Source organism: Lagopus leucura, unplaced genomic scaffold (assembly GCF_019238085.1).
Source record: "Lagopus leucura isolate 7727_CA_CO unplaced genomic scaffold, USGS_WTPT01 Super-Scaffold_73, whole genome shotgun sequence".
NCBI classification, from domain to species: domain Eukaryota; kingdom Metazoa; phylum Chordata; class Aves; order Galliformes; family Phasianidae; genus Lagopus; species Lagopus leucura.
The window spans coordinates 43,420,115-43,446,649 of record NW_024962252.1 but is presented as its reverse complement, the minus strand read 5'-3'; the positions used below and the strand labels follow the sequence as shown (position 1 = coordinate 43,446,649).

General features: G+C 35.2%; 1 protein-coding gene across 2 annotated transcripts in view; it reads right to left on the bottom strand.

Annotated features, from left to right (window-relative positions):
- Window positions 1-26,535, bottom strand: part of NKAIN2 (sodium/potassium transporting ATPase interacting 2) — a 502,256-nt gene that overhangs the window by 251,880 nt on the left and 223,841 nt on the right. For both annotated transcript variants that reach the window (XM_042886386.1, XM_042886396.1), the window contains exon 2: window positions 20,202-20,339. In XM_042886386.1, the coding sequence (XP_042742320.1) occupies window positions 20,202-20,339 (138 nt within the window). The remainder of the gene's footprint in view (window positions 1-20,201; window positions 20,340-26,535) is intronic.

The window sequence follows — 26,535 nt, the reverse complement described above, 5'->3', positions numbered from 1 at the left end:
GGGCCAGATCTTCCCACAAATTCTAGAAATTATAAATAAAGGTAAAACAAAAACACCTCAACATCACCTTATCATATTTCCTGGTACAAATTCAAAAATCTTTTCTAAAGCCCAAAGTTATTGACCTGAAAGTATTTTTCTGATCAACTTTAAATGCTCATTCTTATTTCACCCACAATATTTATTACCACTGTATTAACTTGGGGCCAAGTACTTCAGCTCACGTGTTTGTTCCACTCCTACAGTGAGCAGCTCTAAGAAAATTCCAGATTCTTAGGCATGGAAGATGAAGTAACTCAGCTATATGTCTTTGAAAGTAAAGCTGAATAGCTGAAGACTGCAAACACCATCACATTTTTTTTCCCCATACGCATATTTATCTTCTTCCTTTCACTTTTAGCAATATTATCACATATTGGCTGACTTTCTGTGGACATTTTAACTGTCTCTGTAAACAGCTCTTTCTGCATCTGTGACAACTGTTTCTACCTCCAAAAATGTTGCTGTTTCTCACCACCCACGTATTCACTTGTTCTTTTTTTTTTTTTAGCCCTCAGTATTTTCCCCTTTGCCACTCAAACATTAATAATTCAACCTGACTCTTCACTGGTTTTTAGGAATAAAAATTAGAGAAAAAAACAAGTGTTAGAATTTGGCATGACTTCCCTGCAAAGCTCACATTTCTTAATTACTTGGACTGTAGTTTCTGCAAAATCTGTTTACTACTGTTTACAGTTTCTGTGTGCGTGCCATACGTTATTCCTGCATGTCCATTTGTGTTTGCCCTTCAGCAAACTCTTACACAGCGCAAAATGCAAAAGTACATTCACTATGTGACAGGTGGGAAAATATTAACCTAGTGCTGAAAACATTTACGCAGCACACTCGAGAATTTCACATTGCATTCTAGATTCAGATCTTAACCTAGTAAAATCTCAAGAAGACAGATCAAAGCTACCTTAACCATTCCCCTTCTGTAATAAGATCAACTAACTTCAGTTAATAGCAGTAAACGAAGGAATCCCAGTGTCCACATTAGGTAATACAGACCACATAGGTGAAAAACTTCCACAGTACTAGAGATAAAACACTCTAATTTAATATGATTAATTTAATACACATTCAAAAAAAGTTGTGTGATACATGCTCAACTTCAAGCAAAGTCCACTGGAGTCAATGTAACACACTGAACATGAGATTATCTGGTCGGACAAAGTGCAGCATTAAATCTAAACTTACTGAAGAACAATCTTCAGGCTTTGGTTTTGTTAAACATTCTGCATACCTGAGAGACACTACTCATCAAAACTGAATTACCTTGTCACTGCTTGCAATGATTTCATCTCCTCTATAAAAACAACAGACTAGAAAGAAAAAAGGAATGATGAGATAAACAGGAGGAAACAGTGAGGTTAAAAAAAAAAAAAAAAAATCAGTAGGGCAACAAATAATGTTAAGAGAGAGGATTAATCTTTGCATTTTTAGAAATATACGCTTCTCATTTTTAAAATTGTAATATTTTAAAACATTTGCGAGGCACTTGGGAACTGCAGTGAAGAGTGCTGTAAAAATCCTATTTTGATTAGATTAGATTTGGCAGATAGGCCAAAGACTAAAATATTTAGTCACAGAAAATTTGCATACATTAATATCAGAAGTAAACTACTCTTCACCTATTGGCCTAGGATAAGGTACATGACAGACTACAGTGCAGATGCTAATCCAGATGTCATCTACTGTACACTGGTATCTATTCAGTGGATAAAAAAAACACTGCTTTTCTGATGCTCAAGCTGCCTCTGTTAGATTTAAATTTATGTAAGAAAAGCAAAAATGCAAAACTTCACCTAAGTTCCGCATCTAGAATATTATGCAATTTTTGGAAGGGAGGAAGGGAGTTGATAGAATTGGTACTGGTTGCTTTCAGCATCTCAAACGCTTTCTTACAGTTTTCTGCTTTGTTATCGCTTTTGTTTTTCATTTACCATGGGGGATAAAAGCATCTTATCAATTCTACTTTCAGTCCTTAACATTAAATTCTTAGATAACATATTCCACAGAGTTTCAGTAAATGCAATGGCATGCCAGGTATTTATTCTAGGGATATAATTCAAGCTAGGATTTTAAATCCCCATGTCTGCAGGCCTACGATAACTGTGTGATATTTTTGTGATGTTCTCTGATACACAGACATTTAATAAGTTGCATGGTATCTAACATGTCATCTTGTTAGAAAAGGAGACAAAGCTGAAAAGACACATCTGTAAGCTCTTATTTTAAGATAATCAATAAATTCTTCCTCAATAATTGTACTGTGGCAGCATTCAAAGCGCAGACACCAGACTGTAGAAAATCAGAGCCTCCGTGACTTATCCCTGTCTTCCTCAAGCAAATGAGAAAAAAAAAAAAAAAAACACTTTAGAGGGACACAGATGATAATGCTCGTAAATACATTTTCAAAACTGGAAACGTATAAAGTCTTAAAAATAGTAAAAAATATTTAAATAAGAATATTCTCACTCAAAAGTGCAACTCCAACAACATACAAGAGTGCCCCGATTTCAGCTAAGGCATTGTTGATAATACACTAACGTTTGGTTGCTGCTAACTGAACCAGAGAATGCCAGGGATTTGAAGGGACCTTGAAATATCACCTAGCCCAATTATCCTGCCAGGGCAGGAACTCCTAGATTAGTCACACAGAAACATATCCAGGTGGGTTTTGAATATCTCCAGAAAAGGAGATCCCAGAACCTCTCCATGGCAGCCTGCTGCAATGTTCTGTTACCCTCCCCGTGAAGAAGTTTTTTCTCATATTTACATAGAACTTCCTATGTTCTAGTTTGCACCTGATGGCCCCTTGCCCTATTATTGGATGTCACTGAGAAGACCCTGGCCCTGTACTCTTGACATGCATCCTTTACCTGGCTCCCAGTCATTTTGCTGTCCACCAGAACCCCAGATCCCTTTCCCCAGTGCTGCTCTCCCAACAGGTCAGCCCACAACCCATACTGATACTTGGAGTTGCTTTTGCCCAGATGCTAGACTACAGTCGCCCTTGTTATATTTCATTAAATTTCTCCATACTCAGCTCTTCAGCCTATCTAGGTCTCATTAGATATCAGCACAGCCTTCTGACATGTCAGCCACTCCTCCCAGCTTTGTGTCATCAGCAAACTTACAGCACACTATACTCCCTCAAAGTCTTTGGTGATTATACTGAATAGTACTGGTCGCAGTACCAAATCTTGAGGGACTCCAATAGATAAAGGCCTCCAAATAGGCTCTGTCTCATCAACCACAACTCTCTGGCTTGTTTCCTTCAGCCACTACACTGTCCAGTCTCCCAGACCATGCTTCCTCAGTTTAGCTATGAGGATGCTGATAGTAGTGAGGCAGGGCACGTGGAAGAATATAAAGCTGTAGGCAGGGGCCAGGTGCTGTTTGGGGATTAGCTAGGTGTCAGTCAGTGGAGTGGTGAGAAACAGCATCGCTAGTAGGGCATCAGTCAGCAGATAGCAATTATATAGCTATTTATAAATCCCTCTCTCTCTCACTCTCTCTCTCTCACATCACATTCTTTACTTTTTTTTAATCTGCACTTTTTTTTTTTATTTTTAAGTATATATTTCTTATCTCAGCCTGCAAGTTTTATTTCATTTGTAATACTCTCCCTCATTCCACCTAGGGGGAGAATTAGTGAGCCACCTGCCAGGTTCAGGCACAAAGAGAAATTATTGATGTATTGATTTACTAGATAGTAAGTTTAACAGTAATATTTTTGATCTGTTTGTTCAGTGAAGATAGTACATATTTCTCTTGCTTCAGCTTGCTTTATAGATCATATGAAATCACATGTGTGCATGGCTGTTTATTTACTTTATAAGCAATAAAGTCAACTATGAATCAGACATCAATGTAGTTAGCCCGCATTCAACCGACAAGTACTCAAATGTACAAGATTACAATTGTTGCTTGATTTTCTTCCCCCCCCCCCCCCCCAATCTTAAAGTCCCAAGCTTCTTAAGTTCATTTATAAGAACGCAGCTAGGAAGTAAAGTCACAAGGAGCAATGCAATTTGATTTGTTGCATAAATACTTTTAAAAGTGTTTTGCAAGGCTGACCAACCATATTCATTGGGTAAGACGTTTTCAAAATTCATGTTGCAAGTATACCCTCCTCATAGACCTGAAACGCCAAGTCATCATTCTGTTTAAGGAGGGTAGGGGGGGTGTTAGAAAGTTAATTAAGTAAAAATAATTTTCATTGTATATTTGCATTGAGTTTTGGTTTAATTTAAAGAAGAGTATTTTTGATTACTGTTTTATTTCTGGATCAAATTACTTTCATTCAATCATATTGTAGATCAGAATTTATAACAACTATTCCCAAGTTGTGTTCAACAGAGCCTAAGTTGCCTCACTGAGTTCAATATTTGATATGTAAAACGTTAAAACAGATACAAAGATGTGTGTAGGATTAGTTCTTCTGTTGTCTGAACGCCTTTGTTCATTACAGCAAGTCTCTCATGACTTCACACAGCTGTCTGTTCACAGACAAATCAAAGTATAGGTAGTTCAATCACTTTCATGAATAAGCAAAATGGAAAATCCCTAATTAGACTCCGCATTAGTATCAATGTTAGCCTTTTGTACTCCTAACATTCTCAGTAACTTTCTACATTTGCAATACTTGCTAAAGTCTCTGTACAAAGAGATTAAGTAGACATATGCTATACCTGTTCTTGAATTCAGACAGGCTCTTAAACATTCAGAAAAGTTAGCAAAGAGCATTTATCCTAGCATTCTGCAAATTGTCATGTTTAATGTAATTAAACCAAGATCATATACAAGTTTAGTTGCATAAAACCCCTTATCATAAAGCAATTGGGTGTTTGTGGGAGGAAATGTGGAATTGCATAAACTACAAGAGAAAACTTACAATTGGAAAAGCATTTTTAAATAAGTAGCAAGACAAAATGCTGCATTTATATAACGTGTTTTTAAAGTGCAGTTTTTGGTGTACTGGAAGGAAAAACAAATTTTCAATTACAAATATTATCTTTTATGTATATTAAAAGCTTTCCACTTTCATCAGTGACAACCACAGCATGCACACAGCTATTGACTAAAAGCCTTCCACAAGGAATGGTTTAATAGTGTTTCTCCCTGATAGCTATAAATATTTCATCTACAGCGCAGAAAAAATTTCAAATAGGTAAACTGTTAACAACACTATTCTTGTACCATTCCATTCCCCCCTGAAGTTTTACATCAGGTAAATCTTATGATGATGGAATACAGCTCGCAGTGCAGCACTGCACATTCCTTAAAATGCCTTCAATTTCTTAATTAACTCTTGTGCTATGGTTTTCTTGTTCTTGGTAAATCTAATTAGAATTATAACTGAAAACAGCCTAAACTTTAAACTGAGGCACGTCAGGATGGATTCCATATGGCTACGTTATTTAGGTCTCTCTCTGCTTTATCTTCTCCAGTCCTGTTATTACAGTTATGAGTACAACCCCTTTTTTATTAGGCTTAGTAACACAATCCTCTAGAAACGCTTTGAGTAGAGCTCTGAATTTTGGCATTAAAATTAAAGCCAAGTAACATAAATCTTTCAAAGTTTTCCAGACCTAGTTGTTGTAATTTGACATAAATTCAATGTTGAACATGCCTTGAAAAAGTTGGACTACAGACATCCTGAGATCCCCTGCATCTATAGTGTTTCTGTATTATTCTGGTCTTTGCTTACTGTATCATGACAACTTCCACATCTTTCAGTTCATGTGCATGTGTTCTTACTTGACTCTATAGGATGTTTCCAGTTGTAGATATTTTTCTCTAGGAAGGGGTAGTAGTCTTCTCTAATCTCTCCATCAACATAAAAGCCTCCAACATACACTAGCACACACCTATTGAGCTGTAAGAAACTTCCAAATGTCTATTCCAGAAGAATTTGGAGTTTCAAAAGAAGTGTGGACCGCAAATTAATTCATTACAGAATCACAGAATGGCCAAGGTTGGAAGGGACCTCAAGGATCATGAATCTCCAACCCCCCTGCCACATGCAGGAGGGGGTTAAATTCATTAACTGCATTTGAATTGGTACCCACTTCCTAAATTGGGGTAGGAATGAAGTGTACTTCGTTTTCAGAATGTTACTGAGCTTTGAACCAGTAAAACACAGCAATTTAAAGCATTCAGGTAGTAAGAAAAAAAAAAAAAAAGGAGGGAAATCAGGCCTCCCTTCTAACTTGCACTGGAGCACTTTGCATTCACACAATTTGAGAAAAACATTTGTTTATTTCACCCCCAAGAAATTAGAACAGAGATGTGATATTATATTTCTACTTTATGTGCTGTCAGCCAAGACAATGATGACTTGTCTATGCTTAGCCAGTAAGCTGAACAGTTTGAATGGGTACTGGACCTTTGAATATTGACAGAGTTATGAATAATAATCTACAAAACATTATTTCTCAAGATTACCTGAGCCTTCTAAGTAACTTCAGTTTCATGAGTGCAAATGTTTCCTAACAAGTGAATAGAAGCAGCTCCAAATAGTTGATAAGTGAAAGAAAACTCTTTATAATCATATTAATGAATATTCCTGCCTGGCGTAACACAGCTATCACCAGCATTCAGTACTCATCACTCACCATGGAGCTTGAAACAGATTATATAAAATAGTCAGAGAAATAGATGACAGATTATTCATTGAGTGTCAACCCCTACAGGGAAAGGGCTTACGTATCTCTGATTTTTGTACTCCTTCATGGAAAAGGTTATACTGTAAAGGAACACAAAATACCCTCCCACTCAAGTAACAGTGAAGTCTGACCATGATTACTTTAATAGATTTAAATCCTTCACAGAATACTTGATAGAGACACCCAGATAAGTTTCCCATTATGAAAAATAGGATTTTATTTTATTATTATTTTTTTTAATTTGATTTCTAAGTATACTGGGGAAAAAAAGAAAAGAAACACGACCACACACAAAAGAAATCAGTAACAAAGCCACTGTCAATAACAGATAGTGGCTTGATAATATAGCACCACCACAGGATGGACAAAAGCAATTCAGAGCTCAGTCTTAAATCTCATATCTCCCTTGCTCAGGTGAGCATTCTAATATACTAAAATCTACTTTCACTTACCACCACCCCTGTACAGATTATTTGAAATATCTTGGCAGAAACTAATGTTTTGTCAAAACAAATACATTTGCATGACAAATTTTAACTCTAGTAAAATTAGTCTTCTATCAAAGAAACAGTTGAACACACTATTGCGTACAAGATACTTCATTTTTCTAATAAAGGAAATTCATGGTGGAGTTGGTAAATTCAACCTCAGCTTGAAAGATTACTATCTCTACGTGATTTCACACATATGCTAATGTAAGTAAATTCTAGCCAGTAACATTAATTTCTGCAAAAACATACTTATGAGTGCTGAAAAGAAATCCTCAAGTTTATTAACTATCCAGGCTTAGTTGAATAGTTAATATCTGTGTTGTGCATACACAGAAACACCAATATATTTTGTTATTCAAATATTGGGGAAATACGCACTACTGGGCAACTTACTCAGAACATGGTTCAAAGTAAACTAGCAGGGAATGACCTATCCATAGGAAGTAGTAATTATACTGAAGAAATAGCTAAATTAAGAAAAAACCAACAGCTCTTACGTTACCTTATGTATAGACTTACTCTTCAAGTCCCATAAGGATACCAGTGGCTGTGCTTCAGACACTGCAGTCACATTATTTATTATAACATCAGCTTAATTATTTTTCACATAACGCTTAAGATACAGGAATAACATTTGTTTAGTATTAACTGGACAAGTTTTCTCAGATGGTAGTGTGGTTACTCTATTTTTGTAGGTAAATTCTCCACAGCAGAATTGTTCATTTACACTCATGTCTTATCTTAGACCTTTACAGCACTGAAGAGGTTATATCTGCTAAGCTGAAATACTGTCACCTGGACTTCTGTGTCAAGTTTCACTCCTGCGTAATAACCTGAATATATCTAATAAATGAATTTATTCAGTTTATGTCTCTGAAAGATATATTAGATACTGCTTATTCATCTGCTTATCTGCATCTGAGATCCAACACTCATTTTCAGATTTTTTGTGACTGCATCTTACAGGATCAGTTATGATAGAACAGGTTAGAAGACAATGTCACCCAAAAAACACATCTGACACAAAACAGCTACGCATCTTAAAAAGAAATATATATCACAAAAGGCTACTTATTCACATCACCTATACACACCGAAATTGAACAGTGACATATCTACAAGCTTAGAGACTTTTCAATCAACCTAACGCATATAAACGAAAGCACTAATATCAACAGTAATTAAACTAATAACAGTGAGAAGTGTCACAGGACAGAAACGGGATTTGAGTTTTTACTAAATAGAGCACATGAAGATAAATTCAAAAAAATATTTAGCTATCATGGTTAATTGTATAGAACCAAGTTTTTTTTTCCTTCTTATATCACCAAAAAGGTATTTCAAACTCAGAAATAAGTATTTCAGCAAGACTAGTAACAGAAATTGCATGTTTCACGAAACAGCAGTAACACGTAGTAAAACCAAACTCATAAATATAAACCGTGACAAGTATTTTTTTAACATTAAACTTGAAACAGTAACTTACTATTCAGGAAAACGCATTATTCGGTTGAAATATTCAGCATTTCCAGTACAACAAGCTAGAAGTAACATCCTCGTTGTTATACATCGTTGGTCCTCAGAAACAGCGAAACTGCCTCTCGTAAGTTCTTTGTGATATCAGGCAAAGCATGGTTAAGAATATCAATAAATATTATACAGGAAAAAGTTAACTCACCCAACAGATAATAGGATCTCTACCTACAGAACATTCCTTATCAGGAAACAACCATCATCCACAACATACCCTCCCTTTGGAGACTAGCCCTTCAATGAGCTCACGGATGGGTGGACCCAGCATCCTTCCAGTCACCTGGGAGGTACTAGAGAATTGCTTGCACCTGTGCTTCCTGAGCCAGCTACCCCCTTCACCAGGTGCTCAATCACCAGTTCAGGCCATGACATAATGGTTTCCCTACATTACTTCAGATCTGGATTAGAAATTCAGAAGTTCTTAAAAGTAATCAATTAAAGATACTACATTAAAATTTATGATTTATTCAGATTTACCACTTATTCAGAATATTTTAAAAAAATAGAGCTGCAATAATTGTCATTGTTTATGCACTACTTAAACAATGCTACTCTTTTAACAAAAAGCTTACAGGGACCAACACCCAGGCTCTCACCAAAGTTGGTGACTAAGTAACTCGGAAACTGCTGTAACTATTTCTAATAAGCATTGTATTTTCCATTTGGACAGCCAACTCATTGCAGCCAAATACTAATTTTTGTTCCATCCATAAAGAAAAGAAAAGCAAACAAAACATTCATTAATTTCAGTCTGTAAGCACCAAAAAAATCTCTCAGTTTTTTAGTGGCTGAATATAAAAGCATGAAGACCAAAGCTGGTTATTTCCACACTTGCTCAAAATTGATTCTGGAATAAAAACAGCTAAAGAGCTGCATGGAAAATAAATACATAAATCTTACCAAAAGTACAGCTGGAAATAGGTGAGAGATTGTGAAACAAGTTGAGCAGCAGCACTAGTAATAATCTATATTTACTATATTAGGGTTTTTTACAAGTAAAATGTATATTGATATGCAAAACACTATCCTTAGAAGCATTTATAACTCAAATTTTGTCTGCTGAGCTCCTTGTATGCAAAATGACACTTTTCTACAATTTTTATTATTTGAATTTTATTATTTATGCTTAAATTTATCCAACATGAATGTATGTGACACTAACATCTATGCTCAAATACACATAATAACATCTAAAACTAAATACAAATACAAATACACAATGCCCTGGGCAGCTCAATTATGGAAATAAGGAGCAATGCAAATTTTGGAGCATGTTTAGTAGTGCATTTTACAGATCTTCTCATTGCTTATTTTGCCTTTCAGAGTCAGCCAGAAAATGCATCTTAACTAGTGATGGTACTCTTGACAACAGGCAAAGCTTGACAAAATATGGTGTCTCTTTTCTTGTGGAGTTTCAGGAGCTGAAAATCACTATGAAAACATAAAAAATTTAAGAAGATACATACAGATGGGAAGTGAGAAACATCTCTGAAATTCTGCAATGAAGATTCATGGCAAGAAGCTTAATAGGAAGATTTCTAAGTTCTTCCATGGAAAGCAAAAAAAGGCTACATTCAGAATTGGACTACAGTCCTACCTTCATATTCTCCTAAAATTGAAAGTGCTGATTTGTAAATGAATAGGAAATTACAGCTCCGTGTGAATCTCAATGCATCTTTCCTGAAGCATAACCTCAGGGTGACAATGAAACTCACAGATGAAGAGAATCAGTCACGTTGCCTAGAAAAACCTCTTCGAAAAAAGGATATAAAAGGACTTCAGGTACTGGAAGGTGATCCTCTGAAGGGATCGGAAATTACTATGAATAAAGTCAGCTGTACTTGAATGAATGATATTACCTAAAAAAATTGAATCAAATCAAATTACTTAAGTCTTAACCAAGTGGGCAAAACAAGAATTGGCTTTCAATGCAATATACTGGTAAGCAGTGTTACTCAGACTTCAAGACGAAAAATTAAAATAGATAGCTTAGTTTTATCTGCATGCAGTAAAATAACATTTTAAGTACACATGTAGAGATTAGTGGCTGAACCAAGGTGAAGAGAACAGAGTAAGAGGTAGACAGGAGTACAGAGGGTGCTGAAATAGAGAGGGGAACAGCAGCAAATCTGCTGTTACAGAGCTGTAGCAGGCTCCAAATCTACAGCCTGTTGCAAGGAAAGAGCAGAGTAGAAGAATTTGAGACTTGGATAGGTGGTTTGAACCTGAGGCAATGTTTCCATTTCTTTTCTAATGCTTATCTTACTGCGGCATAAGCTGTTCATTAAAATATATTAATCTCTTCCTGGAAAGAGTTCAGTTACAGGTCCCAGGTGTGATCACAGTAGCCTCCGATTCTAACAAAAGAGTTATCACAGAAAGCTTGAGGCAGAAATCTTTTCCCTCAGTACAAGATATATTGTCCAAAGATGGTTTAAGATTCTTTTTCTTACATAAGTGCTCCATGCTGCTAAGTAGCTGTGATCCCAGTCTATATTCCTAGACTTTGTGGAGAGTTTGGGGTATTTCTCTGTTTTCAGGATACAGTGAGACTTGAAAGATGAAAGGATTCACATGTTGATGTGTCACAACCTTTTGCTCTGGTAGTGAGGAAGTCCCTGTTTTTCTGTGTTTCAGTTCCAATTTTGTAAAGCAGCTGAGAGAAGTACTTCTCTGCTTCAGTAGTGTAGCACAAGAACAGAGATGTCAAAAGTTCTGAGGTGGGCAGGTACTCCAAGGAAGGCATGATATAAACATATGCAAGTAAAAAAGACTGAGGTATTGTCTCACAGAAAAGAGAATGTCATCAGTAATTGATAGATATCAGCTAGAAAAAATACTAAATAAACTATTCATTAATAGGAACAATTGTGGAAATTATAAGCAACACTGATTACTTTGCATAGAGAAATATTTAGCACTAAACTACAGAGGTAATTTCAGGGCAGTGGAAACATTACCTTATACCTGCTTGATTTTTAATTACCTTTAGTTGTCCAGAACTATTGGCTGTTTGAGGCAATTTTAATGCTTTCAACTGCAGTATAGATAACAGTGGCAAAAGCCATGGATTTTCTCTCTAATCTCTTCCTCTGTGTATCTACTAAATACATCATCAGCTAAGTTGTTCTTTTTTCATGCCTTTTATAGTATTTTGACTACAAAGTGCCAATTACACATTCATTTAACAGAAAGCACTGCTTGTTCTTAAAAATAAATAAATAAATAAAAATATATCTGTAGAGTAAATCCCACTTGTCATTATACTAACAAACCAGAGGATCAATTCTAAAGAAAGAGAAAATGAAATGCAGAGGAAATTCATGCTCTGGCATCTTTCCAGAGATGCTGTTGGCGAGCTCCCTGGCTTGAATTAAAGGAAGAAATAACATCTTCATTTTATATCACTTCTAGTTCTACATAGAACTGGCCTCCTTAATGTCAACTCGCTGGAAAGACATTTTTTCCTTTGGAGTGAATGACAGTGAGACATTGCTCTCATCAGGTCACCTCATAGAAAAGAAACCTCCCCCTAAAGGGGAGCTACAGGAAGGAAGGGGACAGACTCTCCAGCAGGATCTGTGGTGACAGATGAAGGGAAAATGGCATCAACTTCAAAAAGGCCAGGCTGGATGTGCTTCTGGGCAGCCTTGTCTGGTGATCAGTGACCCTGTACATAGCAGGGGTGTTGAAAATAGATGAACTTTGAGGTCTTTTTCAACCCAGGCAATTTTATGATTCTATTTAAAATTAAATTAAAATTGTTGGACATCATTGTGCACTGAACATGTTCTGCCTAAAATTTACTGGAAGTAAATAATGTTCTTCATTATATGATATAAGTTATAATTTTTAATCCTGTATACATATATAAGCTCAAATAAAGTATTAACAAAGTATATTTAACTTGAAATTTTATGAAATTTTTATGGAAAACTAAAATACTCTCTGAAAATTAACAAAAAATCATCTCAGTCTGAAAGACAAGAAAACTCTAAGCAGAATACTGTAAAGTAAGGTCTGTCCTGGACTTTTTCCAGAGTGTTTTGCACAAAAGTTTCTGAAAAAAATCCCAGATTCATTTTCAAGATTCAGTGGATTCGGGTTCTTTAAGAACTTGATGGATGTCTCTTTCTCCACTCAATGAGAGGAATTTAACATATTCTCAAAATGCTAACTATTTGAAGGCCTCTAAAAGTCTAAGAGCTTCTCATTTCATTATCTACCATAAACTTTCAGAGGACTAGTACACTTTTTCTCTTTAGAACTTTGTTATTTGTCAAGTAGGGGCCTTCTTGAAAGAGGGATATTCTACACAAAACTAGAGGAATCAGATATTTAGGAACTCTTATCTTGGTTTTCCCTTTTTATGACTTGACATCACTTGACTAATTGATAAACAGATTTTTTTTTTCTATTATGCTTTGCCAAAGAGGTCAGGCTAATGATGTTTAATTTTGAAAGAATATTTTATACTTTCTTAAGGAGTTCAGTCAGGTTTTCTGATCAGAGAAGACATTTCTCATTCATAATTTTCTTTAGATTAATTCTGCACTTTGGTGCCTCATGCCTAATAATGTTTCGGTAAAGAGAACAGATGAAAGTAGTCAAATCTTACTATAATAATTCTCTGCCTGTGAAATATATATACATATAGTATAGATTCTTTTTCTAAAATCTATAAAAATTATAAAGGCTATATCCAAAAAAGGTAGATAATGCCAGAGGCACTTAATGGAGGCAATCTTCTTTCATCTGCTTCCATACAGTCAAGACTGCTGTGCTCTGTATAGTATTACATTGGAAGACATACTTGCTCGAGGATCAGCTGAATCTAAGACGCTGGAGAATCCGAGATCTATTGAGATCTCTTGCAAGTTATCAAAAATATTTCTAAAAAAAGTAATCAAAATAAAATCCTAATGTAATCTAAGCCTAGAATATCTTATCAGAATATGAAGTAAAAAAAAAAAAAAAAAAAAATAGACCATATATTTCAAACTGATAATCAATAGCCCATCAATAAACCCACCAACAAAGAAAGAATGACTTTTTGTCCACTGGAATCCTTATGCTTTATTTTGTTTAAGTTCTGTATGCTCACAAATCACACTTACAATTTGGATTAGTTGAACTACTGTGATGACACTGACCAGCTATTCTCTACATGCTACTCCCTTCACATTCCTATCCCTACTATGAAGTAGGCTAGACTCAATTTCAAAAGTAAACTTTGGATCCTACCCTTTTAAATATGAATGAAAGCACATTTAAGTCCACAACAAAATAAAATCTAATCCTTTAACACAATAGCCGCAAAAAGCACCCTATTACACGTACTTTCCTGTGAATTGAAATCTCTTTCAGAAAATGTTGTTTAAAGTCCAAAGGGTAATCTTCTACTTACGTCCCTACTGATTTTTCACAGCATCTGCCAAAGTGAACAAAACCCTCCAATAAAATAGCAGTTAGCAAGTTTTACGAAGATCACATCTATGAAATTGCATCCAGTAATGAAAGGACAAAATACAAAAAGAATCCTCAAACTCCACTCTTTCATAACATCTAAATTCCCATCTGCAATCTTTCATAAGAATTTTAAAAGAAAAATTTTAAGAGAATAATAAAGATATTTCAGAAAACTATGATGAGGCTTGAAGGAGGACTACTGAAAAGGAGACCATGACAAAGGATCTTTGTCAAAGCAAGCTTAGGCACTATGGACTACAAGTATCCCTCAAAGTATTTAATGTACTCTTTGTAATGCAAAGAATGTTAAAGATAGTGAAGATTTATCACAGAAGGGCTAAGGAGAATTCAAGTTGCTATTCATGACATGGAAAGCATTTTAGGAAAGTGCACCTATGCAGTAATTACTATGTCATAAAATACCAGTGCTTCATCTAACATCAATTTATCTAGCATAATGAAAACAAAACCATGAATGAAATCTGGGGTTAATCTGGGGTTGAAGTGGATTCTCCAGCACTGTAATAGTCTTAGCTCATATTACGATTTTGAGATTTACTTGAAGTGCCCCAAAAATGCTTCTGCAATACTCATTTTGAACATCTACTTTTTTAACTTCTCTATTTTTATTCTGCTCTTTTTGTGTTTTGTCCTTATAATCTTGCTCATACTGTGTGCTCTTCAAAGTTTTTCTTACTTTTCCACAATTCTGTGCTGTCTTACAAATTTGGTAATTTTCTTGTTATTTAGTTTACTTCATCAGATAAACTCCCAAAAAACAATTATTTTAGTTAACAATCTCTGTTAACTAGCAATAAGACTACACTTTTTCTCATTTGCTTTCCCTTTTCAGTTTGGGAGGCCCAGGCATTCCTAATCTATAATAATTTTTTAATTGCCCTTTCTCAACAGGATGCAAAATAGTAATAAATAATAAAGTAATAAAAACAAATTCTTGTTATTTCATGAGTTACACTGACCACTAATTTCAAAAGTTGCTATAATTTAATGATTCAGAGAGAATTTTTTTTTTTTTAACAGACTCGTTTGATTTACTCTCAACTGATCTTTCTGTGTGAACAGTTTTTAATGAACAATCCCTGAATGAATGCATTGACTAAGCAATGAAACAATTACTCAGTGGAGTTTGACCTGACATAGTATTTGTTCTATTCAAGGTGCAGACAGACCTTTCCATAATGACCACTTTCTGAATGCTTGTTCTGGTATAATTGGTGTCTTCTGAATCTTTCTGATCTTCATTTAAAATATAATTATGGGGTGATTTGAAATTGAGAGTACTGGACGAATACTACAAATTATTTTTTTCCCCTAAGTGTAAGAACTTCTTTGTATGCATGAACTTCACAAACAAAACATCAATTCTGTCATTCTGTCATACTTAATTCAGAACCCAAATTATCAGAAAGCTATTCTGAATACTGACAATATTGTATTCAGTAACGGAACACACTGAAAGTGCATAGACAACTACTGAAAAATAACAACAAACACTTACATTAGTTATTATCCATGGAAAGCTATAGAATCAAGGAACAAACTGAAGAATATCATTGTATATCCTTGATTGACATGTTAGCAAACAAAACACCTTGTCAATGGCACATTTTGACACAGAATAACTATTCTGATTCACAGTCTCCTGTGACAGCCAACAGATAAAGTTGGTACTAAAATGCTCAAGGCCTTCATTTCCTTAGCTTAATATACTATTATTGAGCATTAGCACAAAATGGTTGTGCAGAAGATCATTACTTGCGCCCACAAATCATCACAGGCTCAGAAAAAGCTGGGCAAAGTATTTTGTACACTCTTTTGTGTCCGTTTTCTTCTACCAAGGAATGGATCGATATGTAAAATTACTACATTATTTTTTTAATTTTAAATAAAAGAAGAAAACAAGTATCTTGAAGAAGAACTGGATAAAGTCAATAAGGTAAATTAATTTCAGATTTGTGTTGTTACGAGTATGAAGCACAAGACTCTCTTTTTTAAATTATGGTAAGTAACTTTTTCATTGAGAAAAATGAGAAGAAAAAAATCTGATTCTCTTACAACATTCTGCATCCTGAGATGTTATTTCACCAAAAAATCTAGCCAATAATTAACTATACTACGCCCATCCCCAAATTTCAAAAAAGCAACTGAGAGAACATGGCTCCAGAATTGCAGCTTTCCTGCTGTTTCTTGCTTTATACTATTCTGTAACATGGTTGATGTTGTTTGAGAGTATTCTGACATGTACTTTTAAGAGATTAACTGCTACACACTGACATGTACTGCTTTTAAAAATTTTAAAACATTTAAAAATATAGAAGATACTAATCTGCAATATACAAGTCAAAAAACTATAAACACGTCTGATAGATTTAGGGATACTTGTCATTAAGTAGATTCCACTAAGGGTGTTGAAGTCATTGGCTATGACCAGTCTTTAAAAAGACATAAATTAGCTTGGTTATACTCTTTGGGGCTTATCAGTTTTACAGACTGAAGCTGCTGCAAGAAGTCTCAGAAAAAGTAATTGCCTCTTTTTTAATATATATCAGCAATCATGTGTTAAGTAATGAATAATCCATCCTTTTTTTCCCCCCAGACTTAACATGGCCAAGTACTGTCTTGTAATAAATTATTTTCGTTCTTAAAGTTCACAACCGTGTCAAACTGAGATCCTTATAGTCTTCTCCTAGTATTCTGTGGAAGAGAGTCCTTATGAGAGTCTTTATGACATTCACTATTCTTATGGTTCGGGGTTTTTTTTACTATTATGTCTAAGAGAAAGAAATGTTAAAATAGAATACATTATTCCGTGGGAAAATGTTAGTAATGTTGTTGTCCTCTCTATAATCTTGCTACATACACAACCAAAGTCCACTTTAACTTTACAATAAACCACTTTGTTATGAGAAAGCACTTTATACAATCTCCTACTATCAATTTGGAAACAAGGCAGTTCCATCTAGATTAAAAGCTTGCTCTGTTGCATCCTCACTTTATGCTCAAGGCAGGAAAATTTGTTCATTCTTCAATGCAGATGCTTTTTCACTTTCTCAGTGCTCTTGCTTTTCTACAAGGTTACTCAATAAAACCTACAGAACTGTACAAAAAATATTCTCACTTTCTTCAAACTAATTCTAGAAGAAGTAAAAATAACAGCTTCTAAATATACAAAGGAGCAGTAGAAATGGTAGATACCTATCTCTCAGACATCACTGTCTTCAAATTCTTACATTTCATAATTTATTTCCAAGTTTATCTGTTTATGTCACTGCCAAGCTCCATTAAATATTTCCTTATCTTCTACAAATGGCAGTGGAGAAACAAAGTACTTATTTTTACAGTGATACCCCTGCAGCACTGAAGTACTACAAAGTACTGGGCTTCACATGTCAGGTCAATTCCTACATTTAGAGAAGACAGTGACACTGAGTGTAAATGAGGCTTCTTGTCTTTGTAAATTCTGAGAATGCCTTACAGAAAAATTAAGAAAATAGTAGAATGAGATTTCTCATTCAGGCAGGAATCAGAACACATATGTGCATTCAGTGTCATTCCCTTATTCTTCTTATAACCCTTATCTAATGCCTTCATGGGATGGAAAGTACCAAGTTGCATGCACCTGAGCTTCCCTGGGTTGGTCCTGCCTTCCCAACAGGTGCTCAAACACTGTTTCAGACTTAGCATTTCTGTAACACCATAGCAGAGTGAGGAATATGTGCTGAGCCTACTAACAAGGATGGAATCCCTGTAGAGAAGGAACTGGCAAAAACAGCCTCCAAACAGAGCTCTACCCTGGTGAAAAGCACAGCTTGTTTTCAGAATCCTTAGTAACTTGCATTGGTATTACCCCTTATGCATTTGTCTTGCACAATCTTCTGTCAGTGATGCTAAAAGCACATTTAAGTCTCATTCTAGTGGTCATTTTTTGTTTCTCCTGAAATCTCTATTTGTAAAGCTTCAGAACTGCTGCTGAGCAGTTCTTTCATCATTACCATTTACACAAGGAAAAAAGGTTTACTTATTATCTTTAGAAAATATATTTCTGTTCACTCATGTCTGCCCTTAGAAGTCTTAGACTCCCGCTTAGAAGCTCTCTTCAAGTATAGGAAAGCTGTACCTAGGTCTCCCCAGATCCTTCACTTCTGCAAGTAAAACAAGACCAATTCCTTCAACCTTTCTTCATACAAGAGATGCTCCAGCCTTTTGATTATCTATGTGGCCCTACTCTGAACCTGATCCAACAGCTCCGCGTTTTTTCATTTTGGGCTCCTGATACATTGGGCCTAGATAAATTGCTCCAGATGAGGCCCCACAAGGGCACAGCAGAGGGAACAATCACCTCCCTCACCCTGCTGGCCGCCTTTCTTTTGATGCAGCCCAGGATATTGTTGGTCTTCTGTGCTGCAAGAGCACACTCCTGGTTTATGTTCAACTTCTCATCCGTCAAGTTTGGAGACCAACAGGGATGTACATTCTCCTTGGCTTGTCTTTTTTGATCAATGTATTTAAATAAATCCTTGTTTTTTAATCATCTCTTGCCAAATTCTGTTTTGTTGGTGCCTTGGTTTTCCTGATCCAATCCCTGCACATCCAGGCAACATCCCTATATTTTTCCCAAACCACCCACCCCTGCTTTCACTGCTTGTACATTTCCTTCTCATCTCTGAGTTTGATCATTAGGTCCTCGCTCAACTATGCTTGTTTCCTGCCTCCTTTGCTTGATTTCTTATGCCAGAGGACAGAGTTTTTTTTATTGTTTTTAACTGGCATTTGCTTGAAATTTTGTTGTTTTGTTTTTATTTTTTATTCTCAAGATTTTTGGACTAGTCAAAGTACTAGAAATTAAAGAATATTCCAGTTCACATTTACATTGCTCCCAAGGTTGTCAATTGAAGAAATTATTCAAAATGTTTCAGACTTGCAATATATTTCTTAGTTTTTGCAACAAATGTTTTGATTACAGTAATTTACATGAGTATAATAAATACATCACACAATTTCTACATATAGCAAATAAGATAAATAGAAATATAGATGCATATATCAATGTATTACTACTACATAGCACTATTAGAAAATGGATGGTAGAACAGGGGTAGAAGAAAAAAAAAATTTTTCTACATCCCGAGTGATTATTGTTATATAAAGGAACACTATGACAGAACATAGACTTTGCAGAAGTAGGTACAGATTCAGTGTAGTTAACTTATTTATACATTCATACATTGAAAATATGGTTGTACAACAGCAAATCTTTTGGACTGTTGTCTATCTATGAGAAGTATTGCAAGCGTTAACTGAATTAGTAGATAAATTGGATATAAATATTATACACATTTATTTCCAACAAAAGGTGTTCTAAACAATGGTTTTGAAATCTGTTGCTCTGTCTTTAGAGCCCTACGTATCTGGGGGAAAAAAAATAAATCTGAAATATAACATGAAGATTTCATTAAAGCTGTATTGTACTAGTGAGTACAACAATAACACATGTGAGTAGTGAACAGTCAAATAAGGAAAAGAAATGGATAAAAAACTAAAGATCCAAATCCTTATTTTTATCCAGAGCCCTCAGTCTGCAACTGTCATAACCACGTTTCTTACCATACTCTCATACTTCATTTCCTAATTTGGACTATTTCTACACATAACATGTAGGCATTCCCCCAATCCTGGTAAAGAACAATAATGAAATACTATAAGAAGTGATGGATCTACTGCATAGGTCAGGTGAATGTAGAAAATTTATTCACTTCTGCAATGTTCATATTTTCCTGTTACTTTATTTTTAACTGTGGCAGGTTGTTACCATTTAATTACTCAGGTGATCCAGAAGTGTAATGAGTGAATGTAAAATATTACAGAAGTAGGTGAAATCAAAATGAGTTCTATTTCTTCTATAAGCAGTACAGTTTGGAACTTTTTTATTAAATATGCAGATTAAAATATATATATAAAATGAAATACTCACTCCTGTTATGTAACGAGGTCTATACTGGATGGTTCCAAATAAGCCAAGTATGACTACAATAATGTGTATGAAATTTGCCAAGATGGGTGCCCACTGATAACCAAGGAAGTCAAATATTTGCCTCTCGAGCACAGAAACCTATGATTAAAAAGCAAAAGAATAAATAGATTAGAACACACCAGAAAATATCTACTGGGACATTGTCCCATCCCATAGCAAGATAATTGCTCTAAGTTAAAAACAAAAACAAGAACAAATTCAGTCAGCAGTATCAGCAGCACAAAGAAACGAGTTTGCAATATTTCACTTTCTTGTTTTAATGAAAGCTGCATTTCTCACTGACAGATTACTGAATTATATTCAGTTACCTAAAATATTAATGTGGGCAATTTTACTGAGATACTAAAGCGTTTCCTAGGATGTTATGTTTGCAGGTGAAGAACCACAAATCATTTTGTTATATACACCAGCAAATGCTATAATGTCCTAGAGTACTGGTGCTGAAAATATGTGCTGGGTTTATGATCTCTTCTCAGCTACTTTTGTTCCATCTACAAAAACCATCCTTCAGCTTAATCCTGTCTATTTTCTTTCATTATTTTCTCTTTTTATTTTTTTTTTCTTTCTATTCCTTCACTTTCTAGCTATCTGGTGAATGGGCTTTTACCTCTGTTGAAATGTATACAACTTTTCGACCTGGTTCTATTGATAATTACTCTAGTTTATCTTCTCTCACTGTCACAAATAACTCAAATATAAGCTGTTACTCACAACTTCTGACACTTCATTTTTGAAAACGAATTATGGTACAATCTTGAGTTGTCGATGGCTGTTTTGAGTTAATGCCATTCTAAGCAGATAGATCAGAAGGTAAAAAAAAAAACAACCTGTATTTCTAATAATGTTGGTAGAATTCATTATTCTGAATTCAAACATCAAATGTCCCTTACCTTGTATTCAGAAATTATAGTAAAATTCAGCACTGCATAACAAACCATAGGCAGAATGGCATGTTTTGATTTAAGTAATATTGATATGAAAATTAAAAGGCAATGAAGGCTGATGTGAATTTAGAGAGAAAGGGTACCAAGTTTCTTTGACATTTGAGTTATTTCACTGATTTTACTAATTAGAATTCAGTAGATGAGTTTTATGAAAATGTATGTAATAGTAGTAAAACACCCAGAAGAAATAAAAACAGACTGCTTCTTCACAAAGTTTCACTAACTGACAGTAGACTATTTACTCAGTTTATATTATACAATAAATTACTTGATTTAGATGTATCTGTCACATATGTTATTCATTTAAAAGATAACACCTTCTGAAATCAAATACTAAATGAATAATTAACCATTGTTCAGCACTCTTCTTGCATGATATAGCTATGGAAGAGTCATTTAACTTTCATGCCGCAGTCCACTCTCACACCAACAATTCATTTTTGAAACTGACTAAGAAGGCTTGCAATTAAAAAGACAGCCTACACTTGCACCAGCACTGCAAATGTAGAGTGTTAGTTATGTAATGCTTACGGGCATATGTTGCACTTTAAAATAGGGATTCTCAAATTAACACTGGGGAAGCCATATAGTTTTGAATTTTGAGCCCATTTGAAAGTTCAGAGATTCATGTTAATCACTGAATTCCTCTTTACAACAAAAATTACTTTCATAGAGTACTTCCAGCTTAACACTTCCAGTGTTAATATTTCGCCTAGCATTTTATTTTACAGATATATTGACAAAAAGAGATCCTGGTACTACATCATCTGAGATCTTAATGGAGTGATTTTTGCTATCCTGCAACTCTCTCTAGAAAATAAATGTAATAGAAGCATTCACAGAACCCTAGGACACAACATTCTAAAAGTGAAAACAGTGAAAAAGAAACAAAAACTCGATTAAGCTGCACTACAAGTTTCATGAAATCTACCTCTCCTTGTGCTTTTAAATTTATCATTAAAAACTATTTCCGTGACTATCAGCTTAGCTATTTACATATGAAAGATAAACAACTGGCATAGTGTTACCAGGTTTGTGTGAAGACCCTTAGAGCTATTAGCAAAAGACTTGCTACACCTTAAGCACCATTAAACGGGTAAGGAAGGGAGAACATTCACTCTGAGCACCAAGCAAGGCTGAAGCAAAAAGAGTTTAGACTGATCAAGTATATAATACATTTAATAGTAGAAATTCAATAAGCAAAAAATACTAGGAATGAAGAAACCATTCAATGAATAAGAAATTATACAGCTAAGAATTTCAACTATAGAAGAAAATCGCAGCAGGGTAGTTAATCGTATTAAAAAACAAAGTTAAAAGCCTAACACTCCTGTTTTAATTTTAGGTTAAGAAGAAGTTATTCTATCATGAATAAAGCTGTTTTGCTTTGCTTTTTTATTTATTTATTTCTTCTTTTTCTCTGAGAAATAAATTAGTTTCTGAAAAGCTTTTTTAAGGGGCTGTATTGGATATATGACTGCTCTGTATGAAATTTGCACTTCCCACATGTCAGTGTATATCCTTATTTTTGATGGCCAGCAATTGCTTCTGTACCAAGCAACCACTCCTCTCACACTGTGGCTGTGTTGAAATGTCAGATGGAGGGCACGTACTGCTGTAGCCTGCCTGTCCATATGTGCTGTGTCCTGCTGATGGTCAACAAGACATGTAAAGCAGGCATTACATATCAACTAAGCAGGAGTAGGAGACGTGTCTGCACCATTTCCATGCCTATGTATCTACCTCATAATTTTGATAGGCATACTTTCTATTAAACTTCCTCCTGTCATGTGAACTCATCAGTTGCATGTGGGGACTATTCTGGTAGGACTTGTAGACATAAAAGGCTAATGAAATGCAACTACTGCTCCACAGAAGTTCAGACTACCACAGCAAGAAGCATCACAGATTTATCAAATGGAAAATTTAGGACAGAGCTGGATTTTCATTCCTCTTTCTTAAGAGATGAAGGTGGAAAGAAAAAAAATACAGAAAACCAATATAGACTTAAGCAATCTCACGGTTTTATGATCTTTGTTATAAGTATTCCACATCATTAAATCATGTAGAGCACTGGGAGTTAAGTAGTTAAAGCTCCAGTTCCATGGATTATCAATAATTCCACAGTACCTTTCATGAAAGTGAAGAAGACCCACATCTCTCAAAACACTTCACTGTTCCGTTTCTTTTTTCCATTTAGAGGGAAAGGTGAAACTGCTTGGGAGACACAAGACTGCCCCTTCTTTTTCTGCTTTTCTCTGAGGTGTGTGCTCCTTAGTCATCTTACCTTCAGCATTAGAGTAATGTCTTCAGTTCTGGACACTCCCTCTCATTTATTTGATTTATTAGCTTCAATTCCAATTATATTGTATCATATTGTGTTATCTTGCATTCCGCTCTCATATTTAGTAAATTAATTTTCTCCCTTAACTTGTTGTTGCTGCTTTGTTTTTAGGCCCATCTCCCTTCCTTTTCCCTCTCCTTTTCCCCCTTTCCTCCCTCTCCCAGGGCATGGGTCCGTGGGTCCCTCTGCTCCATTAGTCACAGAACTGGGATGAACTGGGCCAGAACTCTGACACGCTATTACTTAAAAAATGTCATTTTGTCTATCCTTGTGATTCCAGGAGGGGAAAAATAAAAAGTAGGACAAAGTACTGACAAAATCTATTAAAAACAGTATTATGTGGCTTCCACCTCTTGCACAGGTGCCAGAATCATGAGGGATTTCCTCACTTAGAAATACCAAATACGGATCTGATTTTGAAAGGACTTTTTTTTACTTTAAAAACTTAAAAATGTTAAACAACTGCATTTCTTTCTGCAAGTACAACCCATTAGCTGAAAATGTTTAATAATGTTTCAAGCACACAAAGAAGAAAAGAAAAAAAAAGACTGACATAGAAATACTCATATTTAAAGTTCTAGGAACAGAAGGAATTGCACATTTTCTTTCTTATTCTTCTGGAAACCAGAATTTAAAATGAGAACAGACAAGAGAAAAAAATGGATGCTTTGAATGAAAAATTAGGCTATTGGAAGAAAAGAAATTTTTTTATTGAATTCCATTTTAATAATTCACTGAACCCAAAACATACGATTATGGAGTCTCAGTTCCTAATTTTAGAAATTAAACATCCATCAAACTGTCTCAGGTTTCCAAATAAATAAAATACCACTGATAGATTATTTTATCTAATCACTCATAAATTATAGAAGAGCTAAGTGAAAACCATTTCTACTAATTCATTATTTTTTCCAGACTTCTGCTAGCTGTTTTAAAAATATATATAAAATAAAATCAGTCTGTACACTGTCAAGTTGGAATAGCTCAAACTGTTTACCGATTCTTGTCTGAGGATGGCTGTTAATAGGTTAACAGTGTTACTGACCCTGAGGGATATAAAGAATTGAATTTCCAGAGGATAAAGAAAACCATTTTGAGATGATTCTTAAAGTATATGATAGGAGTAAAATTTCAGACAGGAATCACAAAGGAGAAACCAGTCAAAAGATGATTTATAACACAAAGACCAAAATGGAAAATGACAAAATGCTTTTCCTTCGGAAGCTCCTTGAAAAGAAACTTCACCAAACAACTTCACAAAAGAACACACCCAAAAGTTTGCACTGATATAAATTAAAGTGCACTTGGTCACACAATCCTTCATTCACAAAAGCTTGCCAGCCTGGGCCCCTAGTGAAGCAAGGACTAGTGTAGGATCACTTTAGAACGGTGAACTCACCAGCATGAGGCTCTCACTCACCCAAAGAATAAAACTGTGTTAATGTAACTCACTGTGAGGGAAAATTAAGCAATCGTGCTTCTCTTAAGTAGGGCAAGTGAAGAACAAGTTATAGAAACTAAGCAGTCATCAGTAAAGTCTTCAGCTCATTTGTTCTTTAGTGAGTTAAATTTTTGGTTCTATGGCATATAAATGTAAAAACTTCCTAGGAAGCACAAGCACTTTAGGCCTGTAAACGTACAAAAGCTCTACAATGCTGAAGCCTATTTGAACAATGCACAAGGCTAGGCTTTCTGCTCGCTTTGTCAATTTGAGGCAGAATTCATGCTTCGCACCATATCTTAATGGAGTTCATTTAGATTTACAACAAAATTTCTAATTTCAGTATTCTGTCCTGAGATAGAGGGACCAGTTATTCAATGAATTCCCAATAGTTCCTCACCAGAAAAACAGAATAACATTTCAAAGTCCATAAAGAAAAAACATCTGCAAGTGTGTCTGTGCATGCAAGTAAAATCCTTTACAATAAGGCACCAGGTCAAGAAAAAGATTTAAACAATTTTGTGAGAAGGAAGGCAAAACTAAAATGGAGTTCTGCAAAGAGCTATGGGCACAGTGGTATTCTCAGTACATCTAATAAAAACCATGACAAGTGGAGATAATTCAAGTAAGAATCAACAAGGAATTAGTTTCCATTTGTCCATTGGTTCTTTAAAGGAATCACAAATATAATACTAAGCTCCTGTCTTTAATCTGCCTGATGCTGCTGAGAGAAGGAATAGGCCTCTGGAGTTGATAAGAAGGTAGGCGTGTTTTTTTAAAAATCCTGTATGGGACCACATCCCTGCATCGTTTTGTGTGAGAGTAGATTTATGCAGTGACCTACTGAGGACAACAGGTCTCTGCATAGACTGTATTTGAGGACTCTTCTGCTGACTTCTCTAACTGAACATAACAATAATTAAATAAGGGTAAATGCAATCTTTCTTCATTGGGTTTTTAGTTCTGCAGTAATGAGAAGCAGAACTGTTATCTAAATAAGACTTCATGACAAGAATATAAGAAAGAATGTAGCTAAATCTGAGCTGGTGAAACTGACAGCTGGTTTAAATAAAACTGATTTGCTGTGCACTGAATGTATCTTCAGGTTATTATAATTACAGTTTGTAAGTATATAGACTCCACCATACATACATGAAGGCACAGCGACTTGAACAATAAGAACATCAAAACCCTGTCTTCCAAGTACTTCCATAAAAAAGTTACTGGGGAATTCATAGAACCATAAAATCCTTAGAGCTGGGAGATATCTTTGAAGGTTATTTAGTCCAACTCACCCACAGCTAGCTCAGGTTGCTCAGGCCCTGATGCAGCCTTGCTTGAAAGTCTCCAGGGACAGGGTGACAGGCGCATCACTAGGCAACTTGTTCCAGTGCCTCACCACACTCACTGTAAATAATTTTTTCCTTATATCTTACCTAAATCTACTCTTTGAGCTTGATGCCATTTCCCCTTGTTCTACCACCACAGACCTTGCTGAAGAGTGTGTCCGTCTTTCCTGTAGCTCCCTTTTAGATGCTCAAAGGC